The 25558-nt window shown below is 44.8% G+C and overlaps 1 protein-coding gene across 3 annotated transcripts in view; it reads left to right on the top strand.

The window, feature by feature from the left end:
• The window catches only part of atp6v0d1 (ATPase H+ transporting V0 subunit d1), a 44085-nt gene extending 25474 nt beyond the window's left edge, over positions 1-18611 (top strand). For 2 of the 3 annotated variants that reach the window (XM_069901453.1, XM_069901454.1), the window contains exons 2-8: positions 1489-1660; positions 5125-5303; positions 13810-13889; positions 14665-14742; positions 15174-15350; positions 15745-15822; positions 17353-18611. In XM_069901453.1, coding sequence (XP_069757554.1) covers positions 1489-1660; positions 5125-5303; positions 13810-13889; positions 14665-14742; positions 15174-15350; positions 15745-15822; positions 17353-17514 — 926 coding nt within the window. In that variant the 3' untranslated portion in view covers positions 17515-18611. The remainder of the gene's footprint in view (positions 1-1488; positions 1661-5124; positions 5304-13809; positions 13890-14664; positions 14743-15173; positions 15351-15744; positions 15823-17352) is intronic. The other variant, XM_069901455.1, reaches the window with a different exon arrangement.
• Positions 18612-25558: the final 6947 nt, after the last annotated feature.

Below are 25558 nucleotides of genomic sequence, written 5' to 3'. Positions count from 1 at the left end.
GAGAGCGTGCACAATCATATCAGTTTGCATGCAACACATCTTTGACAGTAGTGCCCAAGCAACACCAAGGCTATTGCCCCATATCTCTAGGAGACCAGGAGCAGTGCTGAGGCTGTCACCCCCACCCCGGAGAAGGAAAATAAAGCCAGCCAAGAGGTGAAGAAGCAAGAGCAGATGGATCTACCCTCAGCGACACCATCAGCTTTACCTGAGGAGACCCCACTCCCAGAGGAAGATGCCTTCCTGTTCCTGAGTTGAAAACTGTGCTGGAGTTCACCAAAGCGGTGTGCATGAGGGCTTAGGCTGACTGACACTGGACTGTAAAGCTGTGAACTGGCAACCCCAATAAATCACAGTGAAGATTAAAAGAGCTGCTCTCAATGTGTGCAGTGTAAAATGCACCAGGTGGTGTGTAAACTCCTTGTACTACCTTGCCAAAATCAAGGCAGATGTGACTTTTGTACAAGAATTTGGGCTGCCATTACCTCAGGAACTATTGGATGTGGTTGTGATGGTGGTCCCATGAGTTATTGCATGTGGAAGTGTTACTGAGGGAATGCTGCCAACCAGCACATTCCAGGCTGCAGGAGTATGTGCTGAGGGATGCATTGAAGCTTGGCACAGCTAACACAAGGACAGTGTGGGGATAGATCACTGTCTAGAGTCCAAGCATCGAGGGGCTGAGACTGAGGGAGAGCCTCTCAAACAATAGGGGGGGGGGATGGAAATAATGACAAGGTGCCACAGTGGTGGCAATGGTGAAATTAGAGAGTGTTTTTAAAATGTATATTAATGGGAATGTAAGGTTTTGAAGAGACATTAAACGGTTTTCATTTTTGTAAATAATTTATTGTGAATAAAGTCTATTTTTGGCTTTTTAAAAAAAGTTTGGCCAGGAGAAAAAAGCAAGGTTTAATAAATGAAGACTTGTTGGAGGATGAGTAAATAATCCAAATTGATGTTCCTTGAGCCCTTGTTGAGGAATCTACCTGAATTTGGGCTAGCACAGTGGCACACCTGATTCACTCCTGACCTCTGCTGCCAGTGGAGTTTGATGCACACTTTTGTGGCATTTTCAATGCACTGTTTGTAGAAAATTAAAACACACCCTGCTACGCTAGAGCTGTACATGCTGACATGTTTGGATATACTGAATGATTAAATCATAGTAAATTTTACCTGAAGCCAATGTTGGAACCAATAGAGACATTACCCATAAATGATGCATATTATAACCTTTCTGAATAGCGGAGGTTACAAATTGGGTTTTCCCAATTGAATGCAAAGTTTGATTTAGTTCAATGGCAGGAGTAGGATCAATATTTATCTGGGGATACCTGCTCACAATCTCTGAATTGTGGGGGAAAGCAGTGGGAGAATACACTGGAATGTGCTATAGCTTGTTTATTGTGCGGTAGCACTGAGGGTAGGACAGTTTACCTCCTACTATTTGTTCATTATGCTTCCTTCTCAAATTGTATCTTACAGATCTGAAGCTCCATCTCCAGAGCACAGACTATGGCAATTTTCTGGCAAATGAGGCCTCCCCACTTACTGTGTCTGTAATTGATGACAAATTGAAGGAAAAGATGGTGGTGGAATTCAGGCATATGAGGAACCATGCATATGAGCCACTGGCCAGCTTTCTTGACTTTATCACGTGAGTCGCAAATTATTCTCCAGTTCCTTTATTCTACCCTTACAATCTATTAAATAATCTATATCTTGCTGGGTTGTATTTAAACATTTTTGGATCTGACCAGTATCCTTTTTAACTGGAGGAGCAAAATAGAAATATCACGTGGAGTAGATGTTTGAAACAATGGGCGATTTATTAAAATTAAAGTGCATCAGACCAGTTAAAGCTGATCTCCCGAGCATTATTTTGGTATAGGTATTATACTGGGGTGGCCACATGTGGGTCTTGACGTATAATGTGCGACTCGCAGAAATACATTGGCTGAGACAGGAATCGTATGAGCCGGTGCTCACAATGGTAATTTTAGCGGGTGCAGTTTTCAATTTAAAATATTTGAGATCTATATATATCGTATATGGACGTGTAATAGTCACCCCCACCCCCCACCCCCCCCCCAATTTTTGGGCCCAGCTGGCCGCCTCCCACCTGCCATCCAGAGCTCCCGACACCCCAACCGCGGACTCTTGCCTCGGCCCTAGCTGCCTAGCCATCTGAACTCCTGATGCCCCAACTGCCTCCCATCTGAGCTCCCAATGCCCTGAATGCGGACTTACCAATATAAACAAAATATTTGGTATGCATATGTGTACTTTTTGAATATTGAAACTAATACAGATTTGCAGTTTAAAAATGACATACATTAATAAATATTATTACATCTATGTATTTCTTAATGTCCTTAAAAATTTGTAACAATGTGCACATAAGAGTAAAAATGTATATTTATTTTTTCATGTCATGGGACCCTCAAACACCAGAAGTTTATTGTACATGGCTCTTGTGTCAATGAACACAATTATAGAAACTTGATTAACTCAGTTTCACTGCTTCGATTACAGAAAGGGAGTGTTGTAAATCTTTGTCATGCTGTCAATCTCTCACTATGCTTAGTCTGTACTACTGGCATTGGACATGGATTAACTCTACCACCAAGGGCACTCCCCTTGACCATAACTGTGTACGCACCCATTATCATTCATTATTGTACTACTGAGTTTCTACTAATATGTGTTTAACTACACTGCATTTGATCTCTTCATTATCTGGCACATCAGGGAGTTATAAAGATTAGTGACTGATAAGATGAAGGTTGATTACAAAATAAGATGCTTATTTATCTATAAGTTTAACTTGGATAACAATGGATTTAAGTTTCTGTTTACAACAATAATACATGTTATGATTGTAACTTACTCAACAAGAAATCCAATTTCCTATTAACAGCAAAGAGTGCATGTTCTAGAATTGTGATTCTGAATCTTGGGTGCCGTCGCTGCTGTATTTCACGGCTCTTTTCTTGGGCCTGTCTTTGGTTCCCTGTTACCACTTTAGAACAATCCAGATTTCTCTTTACTAGGTATAACCATCATAATTCTTTCCCCCACAACAGTTCCCTCCCCCCCCCCTTTAGGCCTAAAGATTAGTTCCCTATTGGTATCTTGTTTGGCCTCTTATTGACCATCCATATTTCAATTGGAGTGTGGAAGATTGAGGGATGATTTGATAGAGGTGTTTAAAATTATGAGGAGGGACAGGTGCTTTTTCCATTGAGAGTGGGGGAGATTCAAACAAGAGGACGTGGATTGAGATTGACGGGGAAAAGTTTAGGGGAAACATGAGGGGGAATTTCTTCGCTCAGAGGGTGGTGGGAATGAGGAATGAGCTTCCGGCCGAAGTGGTAGATATGGGTTCAATTTTAATATTTAAGGAAAAGTTTTATAGGTATGTGGATGAGGGAGGTGTGGAGGGTTATGGCAGGGTGCAGATCAATGGAATTTGGTGGGAGAAGGTGTTTGGCATGGACTAGAAGGGCCAAACTGGCCTGTTTCTGTGCTGTAATTGTTATATGGTTTTATCTGCTGTTGCAATACACACACTAAAATAATAGTACATCAATGATTATGTGAGAGATAAGTTGGATCCAGGGATAAATTTGTATGTTCAAACCCCAATTCCAAATACTGTCCCAAAAGGAAGAGTGCTGCAGAGCCACTTCGACCCCATGTTCATAATCAATGATCCTTTTTCACAGTGCGTTTCATTTCTTTGCCAGTCGGCAATAAAGTGTGGGATGGATGATAGTCCTGTAATGACGTGCTTGTGGAATCTTTTGTGTCACTACCACAAACCGTCAACTCCAGCTCCAATGGCCATACAGCAGATGGCTAGGCAAGTCCTGTCACATTCAGTCAGGTCTTTATGTGCAATCTCCTTTGGAAACACCTAATGATTGCCCCTTCTGTTGACATTGCATCAGGTTCACACACCCCCCCCCCCCATGTAGTTCAATTGCATAAGCCGACGGGTTGCTTAGAGATATCCTTGTTTCCTCGTGGTATTTTCTGGGTATGTCCAGGGAATGTGGAGGATTGCAGCAATGTACAGTGGATTCCTCTCTTTTTCATAGTCTCTCAGGACATGGTTAGAGTGGGATCCCAGTTGTGGTTGTCTGATATCCAATTTGGGACTCCACGGTCTTCTAGTTGTAGGACTACTGACAAGAAGATGTACAGACAACATCTTTGTCATTGTTCACTTTATCAATAACTTTGTTAGTTATATCCTTTAGTGGCTGGAGTAGCTCAATAATTTCTAATTCTGCCTGTGCCCCTTGCTTCCCTACTTACTGGCTTGCCCCAGATCACCATCATCTTGTTTGATGAGCATCTTCAACTTTTGATGAGAGCGGTTCGGTTGGCGTAACGGTTAGCGCATTGGCTTTACAGCACAAGCGATCAGGTTTGAATCCTGCGCTGTCATTAAGGAGTTTGTATGTTCTTCCCGTGTCTGCGTGGGTTTTCCCCAGGGTCTCCGGTTTCTTCCCACCTTTCGAAATGTACCAGGGATGTAGGTTAATTGGGTATAAGTTGAGCAGCAGGGACTGTTACTGTGCTGTATGTCTAAATTTAAAAAAAAATAAAAACTGTGAATCCATGACTGAAGTCCTAAATTATAATGAAATTTACACATCTAATTACTTTTAAAATGTTTTGGACACAAAAAAAGTTGCTTATTCTGTAAATATCTAATTTTTTGTAGTCCATCAGAGCACAGATGATCCTTTCATTGTGTTTTGTCCCAGCTGCAATAGTGAGAACTTAAAATGCACTCATTTCAATTTAGAAACATACGGTTCTTTTCAGTTTAATGTTCTAAAAAGTGTTCTAAATTGGGGGAAAATACCAGTTTTTAATGCAAGTAAAAAGCACATGAAATGTTGGATGTACTCATCAGTTAAAGCAGCATCTTTGGAGAGCAAGCTCTTTGTTTTACTGCCTTGAAATAATGCTGTTAAAACATGCTGAGTAAGATGCTACATTTAGACTTTACAGCAATATAATGGTGTGCTCTAATATTGTGATTGTGATGTGCAGCTGAGTACTAATCTCTATTAAGATTTTAATATACATTTTCATTTTGTGTAGGTACAGCTACATGATTGATAATGTAATTCTCCTGATTACTGGAACGTTACACCAGCGATCCATTTCTGAACTAGTTCCAAAGTGTCATCCCTTGGGCAGCTTTGAGCAAATGGAGGCTGTAAATATTGCTCAGACACCGGCAGAACTTTATAACGCCATCTTGGTTGACACTCCCTTAGGTAAGGTATGCGTCAGTGAGCATTAAAGAGTTTTTAGTTCTAATAAAGAATGTTTTGCCTTTCTAAATGAAACAAAACCAGGAAGTTTGCACACACTGTGATTGTAGTTCATGCAAAAAGTCCGGAGAAACTCAGCAAAGATGTATAACCAATGTTTTGGGCCTGAGCTCTTCATCAAGCCCTTGAAGTGCTAAGTTTCTCCAGCACTCACATTTTGCATTTTCTAACATGATTGATCCAATCCTGTTTATCTTTGAAGTTTTGCCCATGATTCAAGTTCCTCAATTTCAAGTTTTGACCGCCCAAGGTGGTGTTTGTTATGAAAATCTCTTCTGGATTCTTTTAACAGACTGGAGCTAGGAAAGAGGTGATGAATACAGATCAAAATAAGATTGTTGATAATGAAGGAGCTGTCTTTGAAATCCAGCCAACCTAAGCTAATCAGAATGAAAGGAGTAACTGAAAACTATGGTTTTTGGTCTTTATGTAGTCTTCTGTTTTATGCGATCTCTTTGAATAGGAAAGGTGAGGCGATTATTTTTATTACTTCCCAAATATTTAAAAAACTTGGCTGGGATTAGAATCTTGATTCTCTGAAGGGTTCAGTAATCTTCAATCCAATTGGATATGGTAACAGGTTCACCTTTTCAGAGAAATTGCATAAATTAGGCCACTCAAAGCAACAACCACATACTTTTTTCATTTTTAGCCTTGCAGAAACTGGAAAGATGGCTGCGTTTCTTGGATACTATGTGATTAGACTCTCTAATTTTAAATTTAAAGGAAATAACGCTGGAAATATTCATCAATTCAGGCAGTATTTTAAATTTTAAATTTAGATATACAGCATGGTAATGGGCCATTTTGGCCTATGAGTCCATGCTGCCAAATTTACACCCAATTAACCTGTATTCTATGCTTGTGAAGATGGCAGCACTGCTATAGCGGCAGCGGTGCTGCTAGTGGGGATCCGAGGGGAGCAACAGAGTGGAGATGCAGCACTCCCGTGGGGTCTAGCTGTCCAGTCAACTGCCTTTAGCTCCTTGCAGGCTTTATGTTGAGGGAGACGACGGTGGTTTTATTTGCAATCCCACGACTGCAGGTCTGTGTCCCAAGATGCCAGCACCTATTAATCAGCAACAGGTATGAGGGGCTGGAGACTATGGGGAAGCAGAGGACTGGAGCAGGGCACCAGAGGATGGGATCACTCGCCACCTGAGAGGGAGAAGCAGAGGAGACAACCCGTGGGGGTGGTGACCATGGAGGCAAACCAGTGAGGGGGCTTTGCGACTGAGGGGCCAGAGCATGCAGCAGGCTGCTGGCAACTCGAGGCGAAGAATCCATGGAAGCTGCAGCCTGCTGGAGATTACTCTCGGGAGATTCGCACTGGGCTGCGGACTGCTGGAGACTAGCTCGAATTGGCTGGAGGGGTACCAGATATTGGAACCGGGATGCAAGGAGGTGCCGAGGGCGTTGAAGGTCCCTGACCGAGTTGGAGGTTTGGATCTGGAGCTCGGGTTGCCAGTGACTGGACTCTGTGTGGCTGCGGGGGCTGCAGAAGCATTGGAGGTGAATCTACAGACACTTGGTGACTCTGGGGGGGGGGGGACTCTCTTGCTTATCTATCTCTCTGAAGAAGTCTGACTGTAAGAGGCACAGGCAATTCTTGCCAGTGGTGAATCTGTCTGTCTTGTAGCAGGCAAAAAGATATTTTATTTACAGTTTTATTACTATGACAATAAATTGAATCTTGAAACCTTGGTACATTTCAAACGGTGGGGGGAAACCAGAGTTCCCTGACACACATACACAGGGATAATGTACAAACTCCTTACAGACAGCATGGAATTCAAACCCCTGGTCCAATTGCTGGTACTGTAAAGGCATTGCGCTAATCGCTATGCCAACCATGTTCTGAGGAGAGAAAATGGTTCAGTTTCAATTGATGAAGCCTAAATTTTAATGGTTGGGTGTATAGATTGGCAGTGTAGATTGGAAATTACTTTTGAATAAAAATTGTTCACTTTGGCTTGCAATATGTCAGCAGGTTACCTTCAGAGGATCAACACATACCCATGTACTCTCCAGTGTTTTCTGAAAGAGGAGTATGGCATGTCTGTCCCTCATGAATCTCTTCTCTTTGGCTTGGCTTCGCGGACGAAGATTTATGGAGGGGGTAAATGTCCACGTCAGCTGCAGGCTCGTTTGTGGCTGACAAGTCCGATGTGGGACAGGCAGACACGGTTGCAGCGGTTGCAGGGGAAAACTGGTTGGTCGGGGTTGGGTGTTGGGTTTTTCCTCCTTTGTCCTTTGTCAGTGAGGTGGGCTCTGCGGTCTTCTTCAAAGGAGGTTGCTGCCCGCCGAACTGTGAGGCGCCAAGATGCACGGTTTGAGGCGATATCAGCCCACTGGCGGTGGTCAATGTGGCAGGCACCAAGAGATTTCTTTAGGCAGTCATTGTACCTCTTCTTTGGTGCACCTCTGTCACGGTGGCCAGTGGAGAGCTCGCCATATAACACGATCTTTGGAAGGCGATGGTCCTCCATTCTGGAGACGTGACCCACCCAGCGCAGCTGGATCTTCAGCAGCGTGGACTCGATGCTGTCAGCCTCTGCCATCTCGAGTACTTCGATGTTAGGGATGAAGGCGCTCCAATGGATGTTGAGGATGGAGCGGAGACAACGCTGGTGGAAGCGTTCTAGGAGCCGTAGGTGATGCCAGTTGAGGACCCATAATTCGGAGCCAAACAGGAGTGTGGGTATGACAATGGCTCTGTATACGCTTATCTTTGTGAGGTTTTTCAGTTGGTTGTTTTTCCAGACTCTTCCAAAGGCGCTATTTGCCTTGGCGAGTCTGTTGTCTATCTCGTTGTCGATCCTTGCATCTAATGAAATGGTGCAGCCGAGATAGGTAAACTGGTTGACCATTTTGAGTTTTGTGTGCCCGATGGAGATGTGGTGGGGCTGGTAGTCATGGTGGGGAGCTGGCTGATGGAGGACCTCCGTTTTCTTCAGGCTGACTTCCAGGCCAAACATTTTGGCAGTTTCCGCAAAACAGGACGTCAAGCTGGCTCTGAATGGGCAACTAAAGCGGCATCGTCTGCAAAGAATAGTTCACGGACAAGTTTCTCTTGTGCCTTGGTGTGAGCTTGCAGGCGCCTCAGATTGAAGAGACTGCCATCCGTGCGGTACCGGATGTAAACAGCGTCTTCATTGTTGAGGTCTTTCATGGCTTGGTTCAGCATCATGCTGAAGAAGATTGAAAAGAGGGTTGGTGCGAGAACACAGCCTTGCTTCACGCCATTGTTAATGGAGAAGGGTTCAGAGAGCTCATTGCTGTATCTGACCCGACCTTGTTGGTTTTCGTGCAGTTGGATAACCATGTTGAGGAACTTTGGGGGGCATCCGATGCGCTCTAGTATGAAAGCCCTTTCCTGCTCACGGTGTCGAAGGCTTTGGTGAGGTCAACAAAGGTGATGTAGAGTCCTTTGTTTTGTTCTCTGCACTTTTCTTGGAGCTGTCTGAGGGCAAAGACCATGTCAGTAGTTCCTCTGTTTGCGCGAAAGCCGCACTGTGATTCTGGGAGAATATTCTCGGCGACACTAGATATTAATCTATTTAGGAGAATCCTAGCGAAGATTTTGCCTGCAATGGAGAGCAGCGTGATTCCCCTGTAGTTTGAGCAGTCTGACTTCTCGCCTTTGTTTTTGTACAGGGTGATGATGATGGCATCACAAAGGTCCTGAGGCAGTTTTCCTTGGTCCCAACAAAGCTTGAAAAACTCATGCAGTTTGACATGTAGAGTTTTGCCGCCAGCCTTCCAGACCTCTGGGGGGATTCCATCCATACCTGCTGCTTTGCCACTTTTCAGTTGTTCAATTGCCTTATATGTCTCATCCTGGGTGAGGACCTCATCCAGCTCTAGCCTTAGGGGCTGTTAAGGGAGCTGGAGCAGGGCGGAATCTTGGACTGAGCGGTTGGCACTGAAAAGAGATTGGAAGTGTTTTGACCATCGGTTGAGGATGGAGATCTTGTCGCTGAGGAGGACTTTGCCATCTGAGCTGCGCAGCGGGCTTTGGACTTGGGGTGAGGGGCCGTACACAGCCTTTAGAGCCTCGTAGAAACCCCTGAAGTCGCCAATGTCCGCACTGAGCTGGGTTCGCTTGGCGAGGCTAGTCCACCACTCATTTTAGATCTCCCAGAGTTTGCACTGAAGATGGCTGCATGCGCGACGGAAGGCTTGTTTCTTCTCTGGACAGGACAGCTTTGTAAGGTGAGCCTGGTGGGCAGCTCGCTTCTTTGCCAGCAGCTCCTGGATTTCCTGGCTGTTATCGTTGAACCAGTCCTTGTTTTTCCTGGAGGAGAAGCCCAGTACCTCTTCAGTGGATTGCAGTATGGTAGTCTTCAGCTGATCCCAGAGGGTTTCAGGGGACGAGTCCGTGAGGCGGATTGCACCGTCGAGCTTTGCTTTGAGGTTTGCCTGGAAGTTTCCTCTCACTTCGTCTGACTGCAGGTTTCCAACATTGAACCTCTTTCTGGGGGCTTTACTGTTCCTGGGCTTTGGCTTGAAGTGAAGGTTGAGCTTGCAGCGAACCAGCCGGTGGTCAGTGTGGCATTCCGCGCTGGACATGACCCTGGTGTGGAGCACATCTCGTTTGTCTCTTTCTCGCACCAGGACGTAGTCCAGGAGGTGCCAGTGTTTGGATCGGGGATGCATACAGGTAGTCTTCAGGCTGTCCCTCTGCTGAAAAAGGGTGTTTGTAATGACAAGCCGCTGTTCTGCGCAGAGCTCCAACAGGAGGCGCCCATTGTCGTTGCACTTGCCGACACCATGCTTGCCCAGGATTCCTGGCCAGGTTTCTGAGTCTTTGCTGACGCGAGCATTGAAGTCGCCAAGGATGACAACCTTGTCAGCTGTAGGGGTGCGTTGAATGAGGTTGCGCAGGTCAGTGTAGAACTTGTCCTTTTCTGCTGGTTCCGCCTGGAGGGTTGGAGCATAGACACTGATGAGGGTGATGTGACGCTTGTTTTGAAGGGGGAGTCGCATGGACATGATTCGGTCCGAGTGGCCTGTCGGGAGGTTTTCGAGTTTGGAGGCAATGGAGTTCTTGACCATGAAGCCTACGCCAGATAGGCGTAGAGTGTGTAGCCCGCGCCGCGTTCTTGGAGGCAGCCTACATCTGCCAGGATGTCAAGTCTGAGGAGTTCATGTGCAATGAGGGCAGACCGACGTTCAGGTCGGTGGCTGTCAGCCTTGTCTAGCATGGTTCTGATGTTCCAGCATGCTAGCTTGAGTTTGTGAGCATCTTTTGCCGTGGAGGGGGAGGACGTGGAGGGGGGGGACGTGGAGGGGGGGGACGTGGAGGGGGGGGACGTGGAGGGGGGGGACGTGGAGGGGGGGGACGTGGAGGGGGGGGACGTGGAGGGGGGGGACGTGGAGGGGGGGGACGTGGAGGGGGGGGACGTGGAGGGGGGGGACGTGGAGGGGGGGGACGTGGAGGGGGGGGACGTGGAGGGGGGGGACGTGGAGGGGGGGGACGTGGAGGGGGGGGACGTGGAGGGGGGGGACGTGGAGGGGGGGACGTGGAGGGGGGGGACGTGGAGGGGGGGGACGTGGAGGGGGGGGACGTGGAGGGGGGGGACGTGGAGGGGGGGGACGTGGAGGGGGGGGACGTGGAGGGGGGGGACGTGGAGGGGGGGGACGTGGAGGGGGGGGACGTGGAGGGGGGGGACGTGGAGGGGGGGGACGTGGAGGGGGGGGACGTGGAGGGGGGGGACGTGGAGGGGGGGGACGTGGAGGGGGGGGACGTGGAGGGGGGGGACGTGGAGGGGGGGGGACGTGGAGGGGGGGGACGTGGAGGGGGGGGGACGTGGAGGGGGGGGACGTGGAGGGGGGGGACGTGGAGGGGGGGGACGTGGAGGGGGGGGGACGTGGAGGGGGGGGACGTGGAGGGGGGGGGACGTGGAGGGGGGGGGACGTGGAGGGGGGGGGACGTGGAGGGGGGGGACGTGGACCTGTCCTCGGGCCTGCGCAAAGGAGCTTTTAGGTGGAATGCAGTGTGCGCAGTACTGGCCCCACCCTTTACACCCATGGTTCGTGTGCCGTGGCCAAGCAAGCTGGGACGTGGCAGCGAGGTCCTTGGGTCGTAGGTTTTATATCGGAGTGGCCTTCTCCTATGCAGGTTTCTTACCCGGGCTGGAGGGGCCTGCCCCCCCTCCTAGGTCGGTCCATACTGCCCCCCCTCCTAGGTCGGTCCATACTGCCCCCCCCTCCTAGGTCGGTCCATACTGCCCCCCCTCCTAGGTCGGTCCATACTGCCCCCCCTCCTAGGTCGGTCCATACTGCCCCCCCTCCTAGGTCGGTCCATACTGCCCCCCCTCCTAGGTCGGTCCATACTGCCCCCCCTCCTAGGTCGGTCCATACTGCCCCCCCTCCTAGGTCGGTCCATACTGCCCCCCCTCCTAGGCCGGTCCATACTGCCCCCCCTCCTAGGCCGGTCCATACTGCCCCCCCTCCTAGGTCGGTCCATACTGCCCCCCCTCCTAGGTCGGTCCATACTGCCCCCCCTCCTAGGTCGGTCCATACTGCCCCCCCTCCTAGGTCGGTCCATACTGCCCCCCCTCCTAGGTCGGTCCATACTGCCCCCCCCTCCTAGGTCGGTCCATACTGCCCCCCCCTCCTAGGTCGGTCCATACTGCCCCCCCTCCTAGGTCGGTCCATACTGCCCCCCCTCCTAGGTCGGTCCATACTGCCCCCCCTCCTAGGTCGGTCCATACTGCCCCCCCTCCTAGGTCGGTCCATACTGCCCCCCCCTCCTAGGTCGGTCCATACTGCCCCCCCCCTCCTAGGTCGGTCCATACTTCCCCCCCCCTCCTAGGTCGGTCCATACTGCCCCCCCTCCTAGGTCGGTCCATACTCCCCCCCCTCCTAGGTCGGTCCATACTGCCCCCCCTCCTAGGTCGGTCCATACTGCCCCCCCTCCTAGGTCGGTCCATACTGCCCCCCCTCCTAGGTCGGTCCATACTGCCCCCCCTCCTAGGTCGGTCCATACTGCCCCCCCCTCCTAGGTCGGTCCATACTGCCCCCCCCTCCTAGGTCGGTCCATACTGCCCCCCCTCCTAGGTCGGTCCATACTGCCCCCTCTCCTAGGTCGGTCCATACTGCTCCCCCTGCTAGGTCGGTCCATACTGCTCCCCCTGCTAGGTCGGTCCATACTGCCCCCCCCTCCTAGGTCGGTCCATACTGCCCCCCCTCCAAGGTCGGTCCATACTGCCCCCCCTCCTAGGTCGGTCCATACTGCCCCCCCTCCTAGGTCGGTCCATACTGCCCCCCCCCTAGGTCGGTCCATACTGCCCCCCCCCCTAGGTCGGTCCATACTGCCCCCCCCCCTAGGTCGGTCCATACTGCCCGGACCGGGGCCGCCGCCCCTCTCCCTGTGCCCGGACCTGGGCCGCCGCCTCCCTCACTCGACCGAGGCCGGGGCCGCCGCCTCCCCCTTGCTCGTGCCCGGATCGGGGCCGCCGCCGCCGACCCTCTGCCCGGGCCGGGGCTGGCTCCGCTGCTGCTTTTCCTGTGGCCGGACCGGGGCCGCCGCCCCCAACTTTCCGCCCGACCGGGGCCTCCGCCTACCTCACTCGACCGAGGCCGGGGTCGCTGCCGCCTCCCCCTTGCTCCTACCCGGAACGGGGCCGCTGCCGCCTACCCTCTGCCCGGACCAGGGCCGGGGCCGCCGCTGCAAAGCTAAGGTTAATGTTTAGGTGATCAAAGATTGGCTGATTGTATATTTTTAAAAAAATCTTACAAGAAAATGCTATATTTTAAAATATCCTTGGAAACCATTGAACAATAATGATAAATTGACAGTATTTAAGAATCCTACTTGCTGCATTGAAACTTGCAAGGCTGTTGACCTCCTTAATCCTTGAATCCATGAAATCTTTGTTGCTATGCTATCAGCCCAGAAGATGTGCAAACTTCAATCTGTGCAGTATGAAGCCAAGAGCTTTGAGATTTGCTGTTGCTGAGGGTACACATAACAACAAGCTTTGAAATTTTTATTTTGTTGTCAAACTGGAGGTTTAAATCCAGCAAGGTGCTGGATTACATGATACATTTTTTCTTTGTAAAGCTACTGAATCCCTGTGTATCTTTGAAACCCAATTAACCTGTAAATTGGGTGTTGATACTGATCATATTCTTGCTTTAGTACAAATACTCATTTGCTTCCCATCCTGAACTAGTTTCTAAATGTGCATCCAATAAGAAAGGAACAGGGAATAGAGACAGAATACAGAAAATATCTTGTAAATTCCACTTTTTTGTTTGCTGTAGGATCCTAAGGATTAGAATATACAGTTGAAATGTTTGTGTATTTTAAAATCAATCCAATACATAGCTGTCGGACTGTCTTTTAGAATTTTGTTTAGAAGAAAATTGCATTTGATTGAGCATTTTCAACTTAGAATGTAAAATAATCAACGTTATAAAGTTTTTGTCTTCATTTCAGCTGCATTTTTCCAGGATTGTATATCTGAACAGGACCTTGATGAAATGAATATTGAAATTATTCGTAATACACTTTACAAGGTAATTGCGAAATCACTTATTCTGAAAACTTAAATGGGCTTAACACATTAAAAAGTGTCATGACATGGCCAGTGTTAGCATACAAAGTCTCTAAAGTCCCCATTAATCAAGATCAACAAAAACATTAATAATATTCTGTAGCAGCCTGCCCACGGAGATCATTGCGCGACGCGTACGGTAGTAAACAATAGCATAACGCACTATAACATGTCCCTTAACACAGCGAATCGGTGCGGTTGAAAGCTGGAGCATTAAAAGACCAGCAGCCCTAAAATGGCGCTGGCCAAGATGAATAACAGGCTGGGGAAGAAGGGTATTCACATGCAAGAATGTTCCTGCCCACTATTGTTATTCATGCGGCTGAGGTCAGCCAATCAAATGGCGGGAACTCCAACTATATAAAAGGAGCCTGCCAGCCTCAATAAATCTCAGATCTTAACCTCCCACACTGCAAGTGTGTATGTGTTTCTTTGTAGCAGTTGGCTACCATGCCATAAATATCAAACTAAAGTTCTGCACCAGCAGTTTTGATGCCAATTGTGCTAAATCTTGAGTGATTTGGTGTGTGACTGAGTGCCAACTGAAAAGATTGTTGTTGGTCACACTTCTTTTGATGAGAAAGTTTCATTTTACTGGCATTTTGTCTGATTATATTGGGATTGTTATAATTCAAAGAAGATGAAAATGATTAGCATTTTCTGCATAGCATTTGTTGTTTTGTACTGTGTAATCAACTTGGTTGCTTTTCTTTCCCTTCCACCACCAAACCCTTAAGGCATATCTTGAATCATTTTACAAATTCTGCAAGACATTGGGTGGCACAACTGCTGATGCGATGTGTCTGATTTTGGAGGTAAGATTTCAGAATTCATTGCTCAACGTTCTGCAATGTTTTTGTAGTTTCAATATTAACTCAAGTTTACAAGCAAAATATTGTAAGTCCACTTCGAAAGTGTCTTTTCCTGGTCATTACGGACAATACATTGCCCTGCTTCTGGAGGTCCAATAAAAGTATGTAATGATATTTGTATGGTTAAAATATCTAAATAATGAAACTTCATTTCTATTGCCATTATCCTGCTGTTTGTTTAACCTGATGTTGAAGTATTTTGAAATGCTGTATAATGACATTTGGGGAATCTGAATACATTTCTCAATGCTGGAACCCTATTAATTTAACTATATCAATGTGCATTATACACATTTCAAAAATGTGCAGAATTTTGAAAAGACGCTTTGTAGAATAAGAATTGATTGGATTAATTTCTTTCCTGTAACATTTAGTTTGAAGCAGATAGACGCGCTTTCATCATTACCATAAACTCTTTTGGGACAGAACTATCTAAAGAAGATAGAGCTAAACTGTTTCCTCATTGTGGAAAACTATATCCTGAAGGACTTGCTCAATTAGCTAGAGCTGATGATTATGAACAGGTGAAGACTGTGGCAGACTATTATCCAGTAAGTATTGGTGGGGAAGTTGTGCTGTGAAGAAGTCTAGAATAATTCATGTGAAAATTGCCTCATTGGAAATAATTTTTCTAATAAATATTTGGTACCTTTTTAACAGTTTTGATTTCTACAGTTGAATGCAATTAATTTCATCTTTTGATATTCTCTTAAGAAACATGTCCTATTGTTTTACAGCACAGTTACTTTTGGGTTGCACATGTTCATTTTTTTTTTGAATGATACATAGCTTGTAATCAATGACTTCCAAATTGTCTTGGGTATAGAATATTTAACAAGTAACATTGATCCACTTTTATAGCTAATTGAAGTAATAAATTCTTTGGCTGTACTTTTCCTGTAGATGAGTGTCTGATTCCTGACTGCACTGTTGTCTGTTCCTCAGGAATACAAGCTACTTTTTGAAGGAGCTGGCAGCAATCCTGGAGACAAAACCCTCGAGGATAGGTTTTTTGAACATGAGGTACTTTATTTAATAAATGCTGGTTCAGAAGTGGAGAACTGCATGAGGTGCTCCCTTGAGTTCTTAACCCAGACTCTGGAAATCAGTTGATCTTGTTCCACATTTGTTTTCGGCACATTGATCTAGTGAAGTAGAATCAATAAGTTTAGTTATTTTGGTAGTACATATTAAGTGAATCAGCACTGATGCATTTAGAAGAAATATCTATGGTAGGTTCCCAATCATTTGATAAATTCATCAATTTTTGTATAAAAGACCCACAGTGTTTATCATGAGTTTAATTTTTAAATAAAACCATGCAAGGTATCACTGGAGGTCCAAATAAAATTATTAAAGTTATTGGATGGCTTCTATCTCTAAGTTAATACTATTGAGAGAAAATATTGTTGTGTATGGTGGTGGAATATATTGAACTCTTTGTATTCTTGAGTTCCTTTGCAAGATGTGAATGCACCACTTTTGTTAAAACAAAATGCTTGGTATGGAATGCAAATTATTGCTGGGTTGAGACAGGCATTGAAATTTTGAAAATGGTGTTTTCCTCTGTTATCTTAGTTTATACATGACTCTAAGCATGCTTTAGGAAAACACATGGGTTTGAAAAGTTTGAGACAGTCATTCTTGACTCACTTTCCTCTCTCCCTCCCCCTCCCCCCACCCAGTCAAGATCCATCATGTCAGGTTCTTCTGCACTGTTATGCTCTTGCAATGAAGGAGACATGTGCTTTTTGCCAATTGTGGCATTCGTCGTGAGTCTCTTCCCCTGATCCACAAGCTTCATGTTGAAAAAATGAAAATCTTAGTGGCTGTCACAGATATGAATCCAAAGGCCTTGCCTCCCTGCTGGATGGCCCTGAATATAAGTAAAAAATTTGTGTCAAATGCATCATCCTGTCCATGGTTTCTAAATGTGGATTTGACATCAAAATGGCATGAGAGACTCCTGCAGAGTCATTGTGTATCCATGTCAGGGCTAAGGTGCTTTGAATACACATTCTCTACAGGAATAATTTGCAGTCAAATTTATTGGAGATGGGCAAAGGGCTTTCTCTTGTTACAGATGTTCAAAATGTGTAATGCAAAAAAAAAACAATGCTTATAACTCAAGTGGAAATTTAAAGCTTAAGAGAGGAGTGAAACACAAAAGTTTGTAGATGCTATGATTGTAGTAAAAACCCAAAAATGCTGGAAGAACTCTGCAGGCCAGCAGCATCCATGGGAGGTAAAGTCTGATAACTAATGTTTAGGGCCTGTGGCCTTCCTCAAACTATGAGAAAAAAGCAAGCAGGCATCTAAATAAAATGGCTGGGTGAGGAGGGAGGAAAGGGCAGGGGGAGGAGCACAGAACAACAGGCAAAAGGTGATCATTGAACATGGATAGGACAAGAGAGGAAAAGTGCAAATTGATTGGAGGAGGGGAGTGGCTGTCGCCTTTCTTCCAGCTCTGCATTCACAAAATATGGAGGGGGAAACATTTAAGAATTCTAACCCCTGTACAAGACTGACATTAACTTTTGGTATGTTTTTCAGGTTAAACTGAATAAGTTGGCATTCCTGAACCAATTTCACTTTGGGGTCTTCTATGCATATGTGAAACTGAAAGAACAGGAATGCAGGAATATTGTATGGATTGCAGAGTGCATTGCACAGAGACACAGGGCCAAGATTGATAATTATATTCCTATCTTCTGAAATCCTGATCAGATGCTGCTACATCCCTGCACTGTTTCCAGATGAGAATGTTTTCATTTGTAAAGCATACATTGTTTCCTGGATGAATTCCACATATTTCAGTTTTATTTAAGGCATTGCTGACAATCTAACATGAAATCTCCTCCTTTGTATAACATTAAGGTAGTGAAACTCCAGATCCTAGTTAATAGTTCACAAATGTTAATGTACTTTCTGCAGCATTTGCAGTTTATTTGCTACATTTTAAGATTATTGTTATTTTCTCTGTTTAATTATAGTGATTTTTAAAACATAATTTCCCCCAAAATGTGGCAAATTAGCTTTGATCTTCTGGCAATATTTCTGTTCTCTTGGAATGCATAAAATCTTTGTGGGAGTAATATTTGTGTGTCTTACTTGCAGTGAAATCAAGGTGAACAGAGGATCAGAAGGTCAGCAATGCCTTTTTAAATATTTCAGTCATGACCAATTCCCTGTGATCTATGGTAGAGCAATGTGCTATTTCTAGCAAATACTCTTAAATAGCATTTGGGAACTAAAATCTTTTTGTTTTGTTCAAGACAATTGAGTGATCTTGTTTTTCCAGAATTGTTCATCAGACTCTTGTTTCTGCATGTGATACTGTAGTATTACCCCAGCATTCACACAAATCTGTTTACATTGAGAGAGAATTGTTAGATTGACTTGCGTTCACAAACAACTTTCATGTCAAAGTATAAAATGAAAATTTTGAAAATGAATGGTAACTTCTTGATTATACACTTGTACTTTCTGTGCTGTTTGTTAATTCATGTGCTAACTGTATTTTGTGTAATGATTAGGATGCATTCTGATTAACCTGGAATTAAGAGTTAAACCTGTGATTTGTTGATGGCTATATATTGTATATGTGATGAAGTCCTTTAACAAAACAATAGCTGTATTTCAGATGTATTTAGTTAAAATTAAATATTTTAATGTAAAACCAATTTGGGTCATGATGCTCAAAAGTGCATTGAACAGTTCCAGATTTGGTTCAGTAATATTTTTCATTTCACTTTGTTATTTTAAATGTGCTTCTCTGAAGGCAGGTCAATAAATCTTTCCTAATTATTGTAGATGTTATGGCTTTGCATTTATTGAAGCAACATTTTTGAATGTTGCAGTTAAAAATTTGTAGCTTGGAGTCTATGAAAGTTTCCGATTTATGTGCATGATGTTCATCCATCCCATTCACTTGAATTAAACTACTAATTTGATTCTTTGTCTTCTGTAAATCACATTGAATAATGTGTACATATATAAAAAATGGGAGTAAAGTCACTGCCATAGTGCTGTGTCGTTGATCCTTGCCCTCGTCCATTTTCCTGCCAATTGTCCTGCCATGTTATTCACCTGGAGTTCAAACATTTATCTCCAGCGATGATATTTTTTAATTCTACAAAACCACTGCTAATTACTTTTAGCCATTGGATTTATTTTAGATGTTCACACCAGCAGCATTTACTTTTGATCTTTTTACTTCAGTGTTAATTACAATCCACAACCTACTTGAGCAAAACAAAACTCTGGAGTTTCACAACTCTTGGGGGAAATTTGTCTCCAGTCTGAGGTGGCCAGCCTGTCAGCAATTGTGCTCTCAACTCTGTGGCTTAAATGATTTCTGTGAAACTTGTACTTCTGAAAAGCAAATCTTTTACTCTTAGGTATTCATGAAGTGGGCTTGTAAAATGGCTGATGTCCAAAGCTTTATTTTCTCACTAAAGTGCTTTCATTCCTTTGGATTTTAATTTCTTGCCCTCCATTTCATTTGTATTTACTTGTGCCTTCTGCCTTCTGTATATGATGTGACATTGAATTACTTATTCACTACTGGATTTGGTGTGGTGTAACGATGTGGACCTTGAAGTTGGGGAGCCATTAAGTAATAATGACCCTGATATGGTGAGTTTTAATTTGCAATTTGAAAGGGAGAAGGAAAGAAAATCTGAAGTATCAGTATTACTGTTGAATAAAGGGGATTATGCAGCCATGAGAGTGGAGCTCACCAAAATACAATAACCCAGCTGGGAGAACTGTGGAACAAAAATGGTGGATATTTCTGGGCAATTTTTAGAAGGTACAGGACTAGTTCATTCCAAAGAGGAAGAAAGGTAAGCAAAGGGCAACTGTAGCTGACAAAGGAAACCAAGAACAGTAGCGAGTCCAAGAAAAGGAAATAGAATATTGCAAAAAGGAGTGGGAAGCTAGAGGATTGGGAAACCTTCAAAGAGCAACAGAAGATAACTAAGAAAGTTATATAGGAGAAAAAAAGAGACATGAGAGTAAACTAGCTAATAATATAAAAGGAGATAGTGAAAGCTTCTCGAGGTATGTAAAGCGGAAAAAATTAGAACCAAAATTGGGCCCTTAAAAACAGAAACGGGCGAAATTATTACGGGAAGCAAGGAAATGGCTGCCGAGTTCAACAGATACTTTGAATCTGTCTTCACCAGGGAAGATTCAGGTAAAGGTCAGATAGGGGGTAGAGGTCCTGCGGTATCGAAGGAATTGATAGAAATTCAAATGGTAATGGAAGAATTGATGGAAATCCAGATTTGGAAGCATGTGGTCTTAAGTAGATTGAATGGACTGAAGGCTGATAAGTCCCCAGGGCCTGATGGACTGCATCCCAGGGGTCTTAGGGAGGTTGCTCTCTAAATTGTGGACGCATTGCTCAACATTTTCCAATGTTCTATAGATACAGAAGAGGTGCCTGTGGATTGGAGGGTGGCTAATGTGCTGCTTTTCAAGAAGGGAGGGAGGGAGAGAATGGGCAAATACAGATTGGTTAGCCTGATGTCAATAGTAGGGAAGTTATTAAAATCTATTATAAAAGAAGAAATAACAGAACACTTAGACAAATAATAGTATCATTACAAGTCGGCATAATTTTCTGAAATTATTCGAGGATGTGACGAGGAGGGTGGACATGGGAGAGCCAGTGGATGTGGTGTATTTGGACTTTCAGAAGGCTTTTGATAAGGTCCTGCACAGGAGATTAGTAGGCAAAATCAGAGAGCACGGTATTGGGGGTAGGGTGCTGACATGGATAGAAAATTGGTTGACACACAGGAAACGAAGAGTTGGGATTAACGGGTCACTTACGGGATGGCAGGATGTGACAAGTTTGGTCCCACAGAGCTCGGTGCTGGGCCCTCAGTTGTTTATCATATATATTAATGATTTAGATAAGGGGATTATAAATAGCATTAGCAAATTTGCAGATGACATGAAACTGGGTGGCAATATGGATGTCAGGAAAATACAGGGGGACTTGGATAGGTTAGGTGAGTGGGTGGATGCATGAAAGATACAGTTTAATGTGGATAAATGTGAGGTTATCCACTTTGGTGGCAGGAACAACAAGGCAGATTACTATTTAAATGGAGTCAAGTTGGGAGTGGGGAAGTGCAATGTGGTCTAGGTGTACTAGTACTTCAGTCTCTAAAGGTTCAACAAACTGGAAAAAGGCAAATGGCATGTTGGCCTTCATAAAAAGGGGAATAGAGTAAAGATGTCCTGCAGTTGTACAGGCCCTGGTGAGACAACACCTGGAGTATTGTATCCAGTTCTGGTCTCCTAATTTGAGGAAGGACATTCTCGCTATTGAATCTACAGTGTAGATTCACGAGGTTCGTTCCCGGGATGGTGGGATTGACGTATGCCAAAAGATTGGATAAACTGGGGTTGTATACGTTAGAATTTAGAAGGATGAAGGGAAATATGATTGAGGTATATAAGATTAATAAGGGATTGGGCACAATAGAAACTGATTACATGTTCCTGATGTTGGGGGAGATCAGGACTAGAGGTCATAGAATGCAGGGAAGGTCCTTTAGGACAGATGAGAATTTTTTTTTTTACCCAGAGTTGTTGGTCTGTGGAATGCTCTGCCGCAGAGATGGTAGCGGTCGATTCTCAGGATAAATTCAAGAGGGAGTGAGATAAGATTCTTGTGGAGAGGGGAATTGAGGGTTATGGGGAGAAAGCAGGGACAGGGTACTGATAGTGGAAGATTAGCCATGATTTAAATGAATGTTGCTGGCTTGATGGGCTGAATGGCCTACTCCAGCACCTATTGCCTATTGTACTGGTCTGTTTTGAACCAGAAATGTGAATGACATTGTGGGGAAAAATTAGTGAATATATAAATGTCTTCTGAATTCTTCATTGAAGAACATCTGTAGTTGTTTATCCACCACCTTCCCTTGGTGCATCCTGCCTTGCTTTGCGTGCCCAACCCTTGATTGGCATGCCCCCCCCCCCCCCCCATCTTATGTCTTTCTTAATGATCCTGATTAACAAGAAAAATATTTTTGTGTATTCAAGGACATAATGGGAGTTCAACTTTTGTTTTGGAGTAATGCTTGAATGTCTTCCCAGTTTTATTGTAGAAGTAATACTGAAAAACATTTAGCCTGATGTGACCAATAACCTTTGCATGCTAGCTTGCTGTCTGCTAATCAAATTGGCAATCAAATAGTTTTCAACTGGATCTTGTCCCTCTCTTTTATTTTTAAAATATTTTTTATGATTTTCAGTAATAATACAGTTGTGCAATACAATTATGGAATGTGCTACAGGAAAAAAAGACAGAAAATCACTGCGAGAATAATCATACATATGAATTCCCAAAGCACAGCCATAACAATAAAAAAGGACATAATAATTTTAATAAATTTAAATTTTCCCAACTCCTGACCCTAAACAAGGTTGAAAGATAATGTTAATGAAACAAAGTAGCTCACTCTGAAGTGGGACAAAATTCTGTATTAACACTGAATCTGGAGATTATGGTAATAGCCCATGAACAGGCCTCAAAACCTATGGAATCTCATGTCTGAATCATTAATTGCATTCCTAATTTTTTTCCAAATTTATACAGGATTATGTCCCTTAGCCATTGTGCATGAATAGGTGGGGTATTATCTTTCCACTTAATGAAATTAGCACATCTGGCCAGCAATGAAGTAAAGGATAAATTGCAACATTTAATTTAATAAAACCTCATCTACTCTGAGTTCCAAACAGAGCAACTAGAGGATTTTAAATTGAGAATCATTGATAATATTTGGAAAAACTTCTCTTCAATATTTTTACAAACTGGGGCACGTCCAGAACACATGAATTAAAGAAACATCACTTATTTTGCATTTATCACTATGAGGATTTGTATCTAAGTAAAAATGAGATGATTTGACTTTAGATATGTGAGCCCTATTGCAGCAGGCAGTGGCGATCACAGAGAGATTTAATCAATTTAAAAATAGGGTCCCAAACCTCACTGGGCAAATCCTGCTCCCAGGCTTTCTTAATTTGGACTAAAGAGGCATGTGGTGATCCTTAGTATTGCATGCTTGTATGTAGAATGTAGTTGCTCACTGCTAACTGGTATGGAGGACTGGCGCTGTAGGCTGACCGGGGGGAAGTAGCCCCTTTGCTTTCATACAAGTGTTCCTGTCCACTGCTCTCAGCTCGGATTGGGATTAGCTTCGTAGATAGCTAGCACTACCATGTTCCTGCTAATAAAAACCTATGATTTTCGCATAACTCCTGTCTCGTGAGTTATTGACTGCATTTCAATTTTATTAGCAAAGTTCATTTGAGATGACTTCAAAAGTAGTGACCGATCTGAAAACAGAGTTGGGGGATGAAGACAATGGAGTAGTCGATAGAGCACGGGCTCGCCAACCAGAGGCTCAACAAAAACCTGCTCCGCCTCTTCCCATCTCTGGGGGCTGGAGCACTGGTGCACATTCAAGCCCCACAGCCGGTTCAAGCCGCACCGCTGGAACAGATTTCTGCACCCAGAACTTGACCTCGAATAAGAATGGAGCCTGACAGGCTCGAGCTAGACCCACGAGACCCAGAGGGTGCAACTCACATTGAGGATTAGCTGCGGTGCCTGGAAGCATTTTTAAATGTGGCTGGGATAGTAGACAGCGAGCAGAAGCTACTCCTACTTCTGTCCCGCATAGCGCACCAAGGCCTTCTTACTGATAAGGAACAAAGAGACTTATTTAGCTACTATTGATGTTCAGCTAAAAATATGTGGGCCAGTGGAATGAAATGTATGCCAGTCACTTGCTGGCTACACGCTAACAGCAGCCAGGGAAGTTGATCAGTGACTTTATCATGACCCTTTGTGAACTGGGGAGACCATGCTGAAGGAGAGTGGTGTCTACAGAAGAACTTGTCTGAACTGGCTGCTGAATTATGGCTGCGTGCCCCTACTCGATACTTTTCCGAACCGCCTGAAAGAGAATGCCTGAATCAAGACTCGGCCATTAACCCTGTCGTTGCTGTGGCTTCATGAAATCAACTGAAATGCTACTTCTGTGGACAAGCTAAGCATCTGAGATCCCGATGCGCTGCTAGAGAGGCTGTGTGTGTTAAATGTGGCGAGAGGGGTCACTATGAAAAGGTCTGCAGAGGGCTCTCTAAAAGGACCACCAAAACTGCTGTTATCTCTGGAGAAGAGCAGGAAAGCCATCAATCCCTTCTGCCTGCTTATCTCAAAATCTCCCGCCAGCTCACAATGCTTTATGCGAATCTAGTTGGACAGCGCCCTCTGGAGACGAGCAACACGAAGAACGGGATGATGCAACATTGACAACACTGGCCTTGTTGGAACTAAATCAGCCATGATTTAAGCTGTTCCGCAGTGAATATAGAAGTAAGTGGGCACCCTACGAACTGCTTGTTTGACAGTGGAAGCACCGAAAGTTTTATGTATCCTCGTGTGGCTGACACTCGTTAGTTGAGAAAGAGGCTCAGGCAATTGTCGAATCTATTAGACACTGGCAACATTATCTAGCAGGTAGACGGTTCACCCTAGTCCCTGACCAACGATCAGTGGTCTTCATATTCAACAACCAGGCTCGTAGCAAAATTAGAAATGACAAAATGCTGGAAATTGGAACTACCCACCTTCAACTATGACGCTCTGTATTGCCTGGGCAAATTCGATGAACCCTCTGACGCTCTATTTAGAAGTACTTGTGCCTCTGTAAATTTCACTCAACTCCAAACATTGCACAATCAATTATGCCACTCTGTAGTGACAAGGCTCTACCACTTTGTGAAAACGCGCAACCTCTCTTAATCTGTTCAGGAGGATCGTGTGGTCACTCGCAATTTGCCAAATCTGTGCAAAATCCAAATCACAGTTTTACTGACCACCTTGCACCAACCTCATCAAATGCACCCGTCCTTTCGAACACCTGAGTATCGACTTCAAAGAGCTCCTACCTTCCACCAACGCCAACATATACATCCTCACCATTATTGATGAATTTTCCTGTTTCCCTTTCACAATTCCCTGCAAAGACACATCCTCCGCTACGGTGATCAAGTACCTCAATCACCTCTTCTCCCTCTTCGGTTATCCAGAATATATACACAGTGACAGAGATCCTCCTTCATGAGTGATGAACTCTGCCACTACCTAATGGCCAGAGGCATCGCCAGCAGCCATACCACTAGATACAACCCACAAGGTAACGGACGAATAGAAAAAGAGAACACGATCTGGAAGGCCATACTCCTTGCTCTCAAAACTAAATGACTCCCTGTCTCCCGCTGGTAGGAACTTCTCCCCACCGCGTTACATTCCATCCACTCCATCCTTTGCACAGCCACCAATGTGATACCTCATGAATGCATGTTTTCTTTCCCAAGAAAATTGACTTCTGGAATGACTATGCCTAGCTGGCTCACAACCCTTGGAAATGTGCTACTCAAGTGTCATGGGAGAACCTGCAAATTAGATCCATTAGTCAAACGAGTTCAACTCCTTCATGCTAACCCACATTATGCCTTGTCATTTTTCCAGACTTGAGGGAGGACACAATGTCTGTCTGATAGCTCGTACTAGCTAGAGTGCCTGAGTCTCCACTACCTCAAACACCCAGCCCACCCACGCAAGTACCGAATGGTACCCATCCACCTAACTCTTGTGGCCATAGGGATGAACAATTGTTGACCCCACTAACGGGCTCTATACCCTGCCATGTCCATTTTC

Source organism: Narcine bancroftii, chromosome 10 (assembly GCF_036971445.1).
Source record: "Narcine bancroftii isolate sNarBan1 chromosome 10, sNarBan1.hap1, whole genome shotgun sequence".
NCBI classification, from domain to species: Eukaryota; Metazoa; Chordata; class Chondrichthyes; order Torpediniformes; family Narcinidae; genus Narcine; species Narcine bancroftii.
This window is presented reverse-complemented; position numbering and strand designations above follow the sequence as displayed.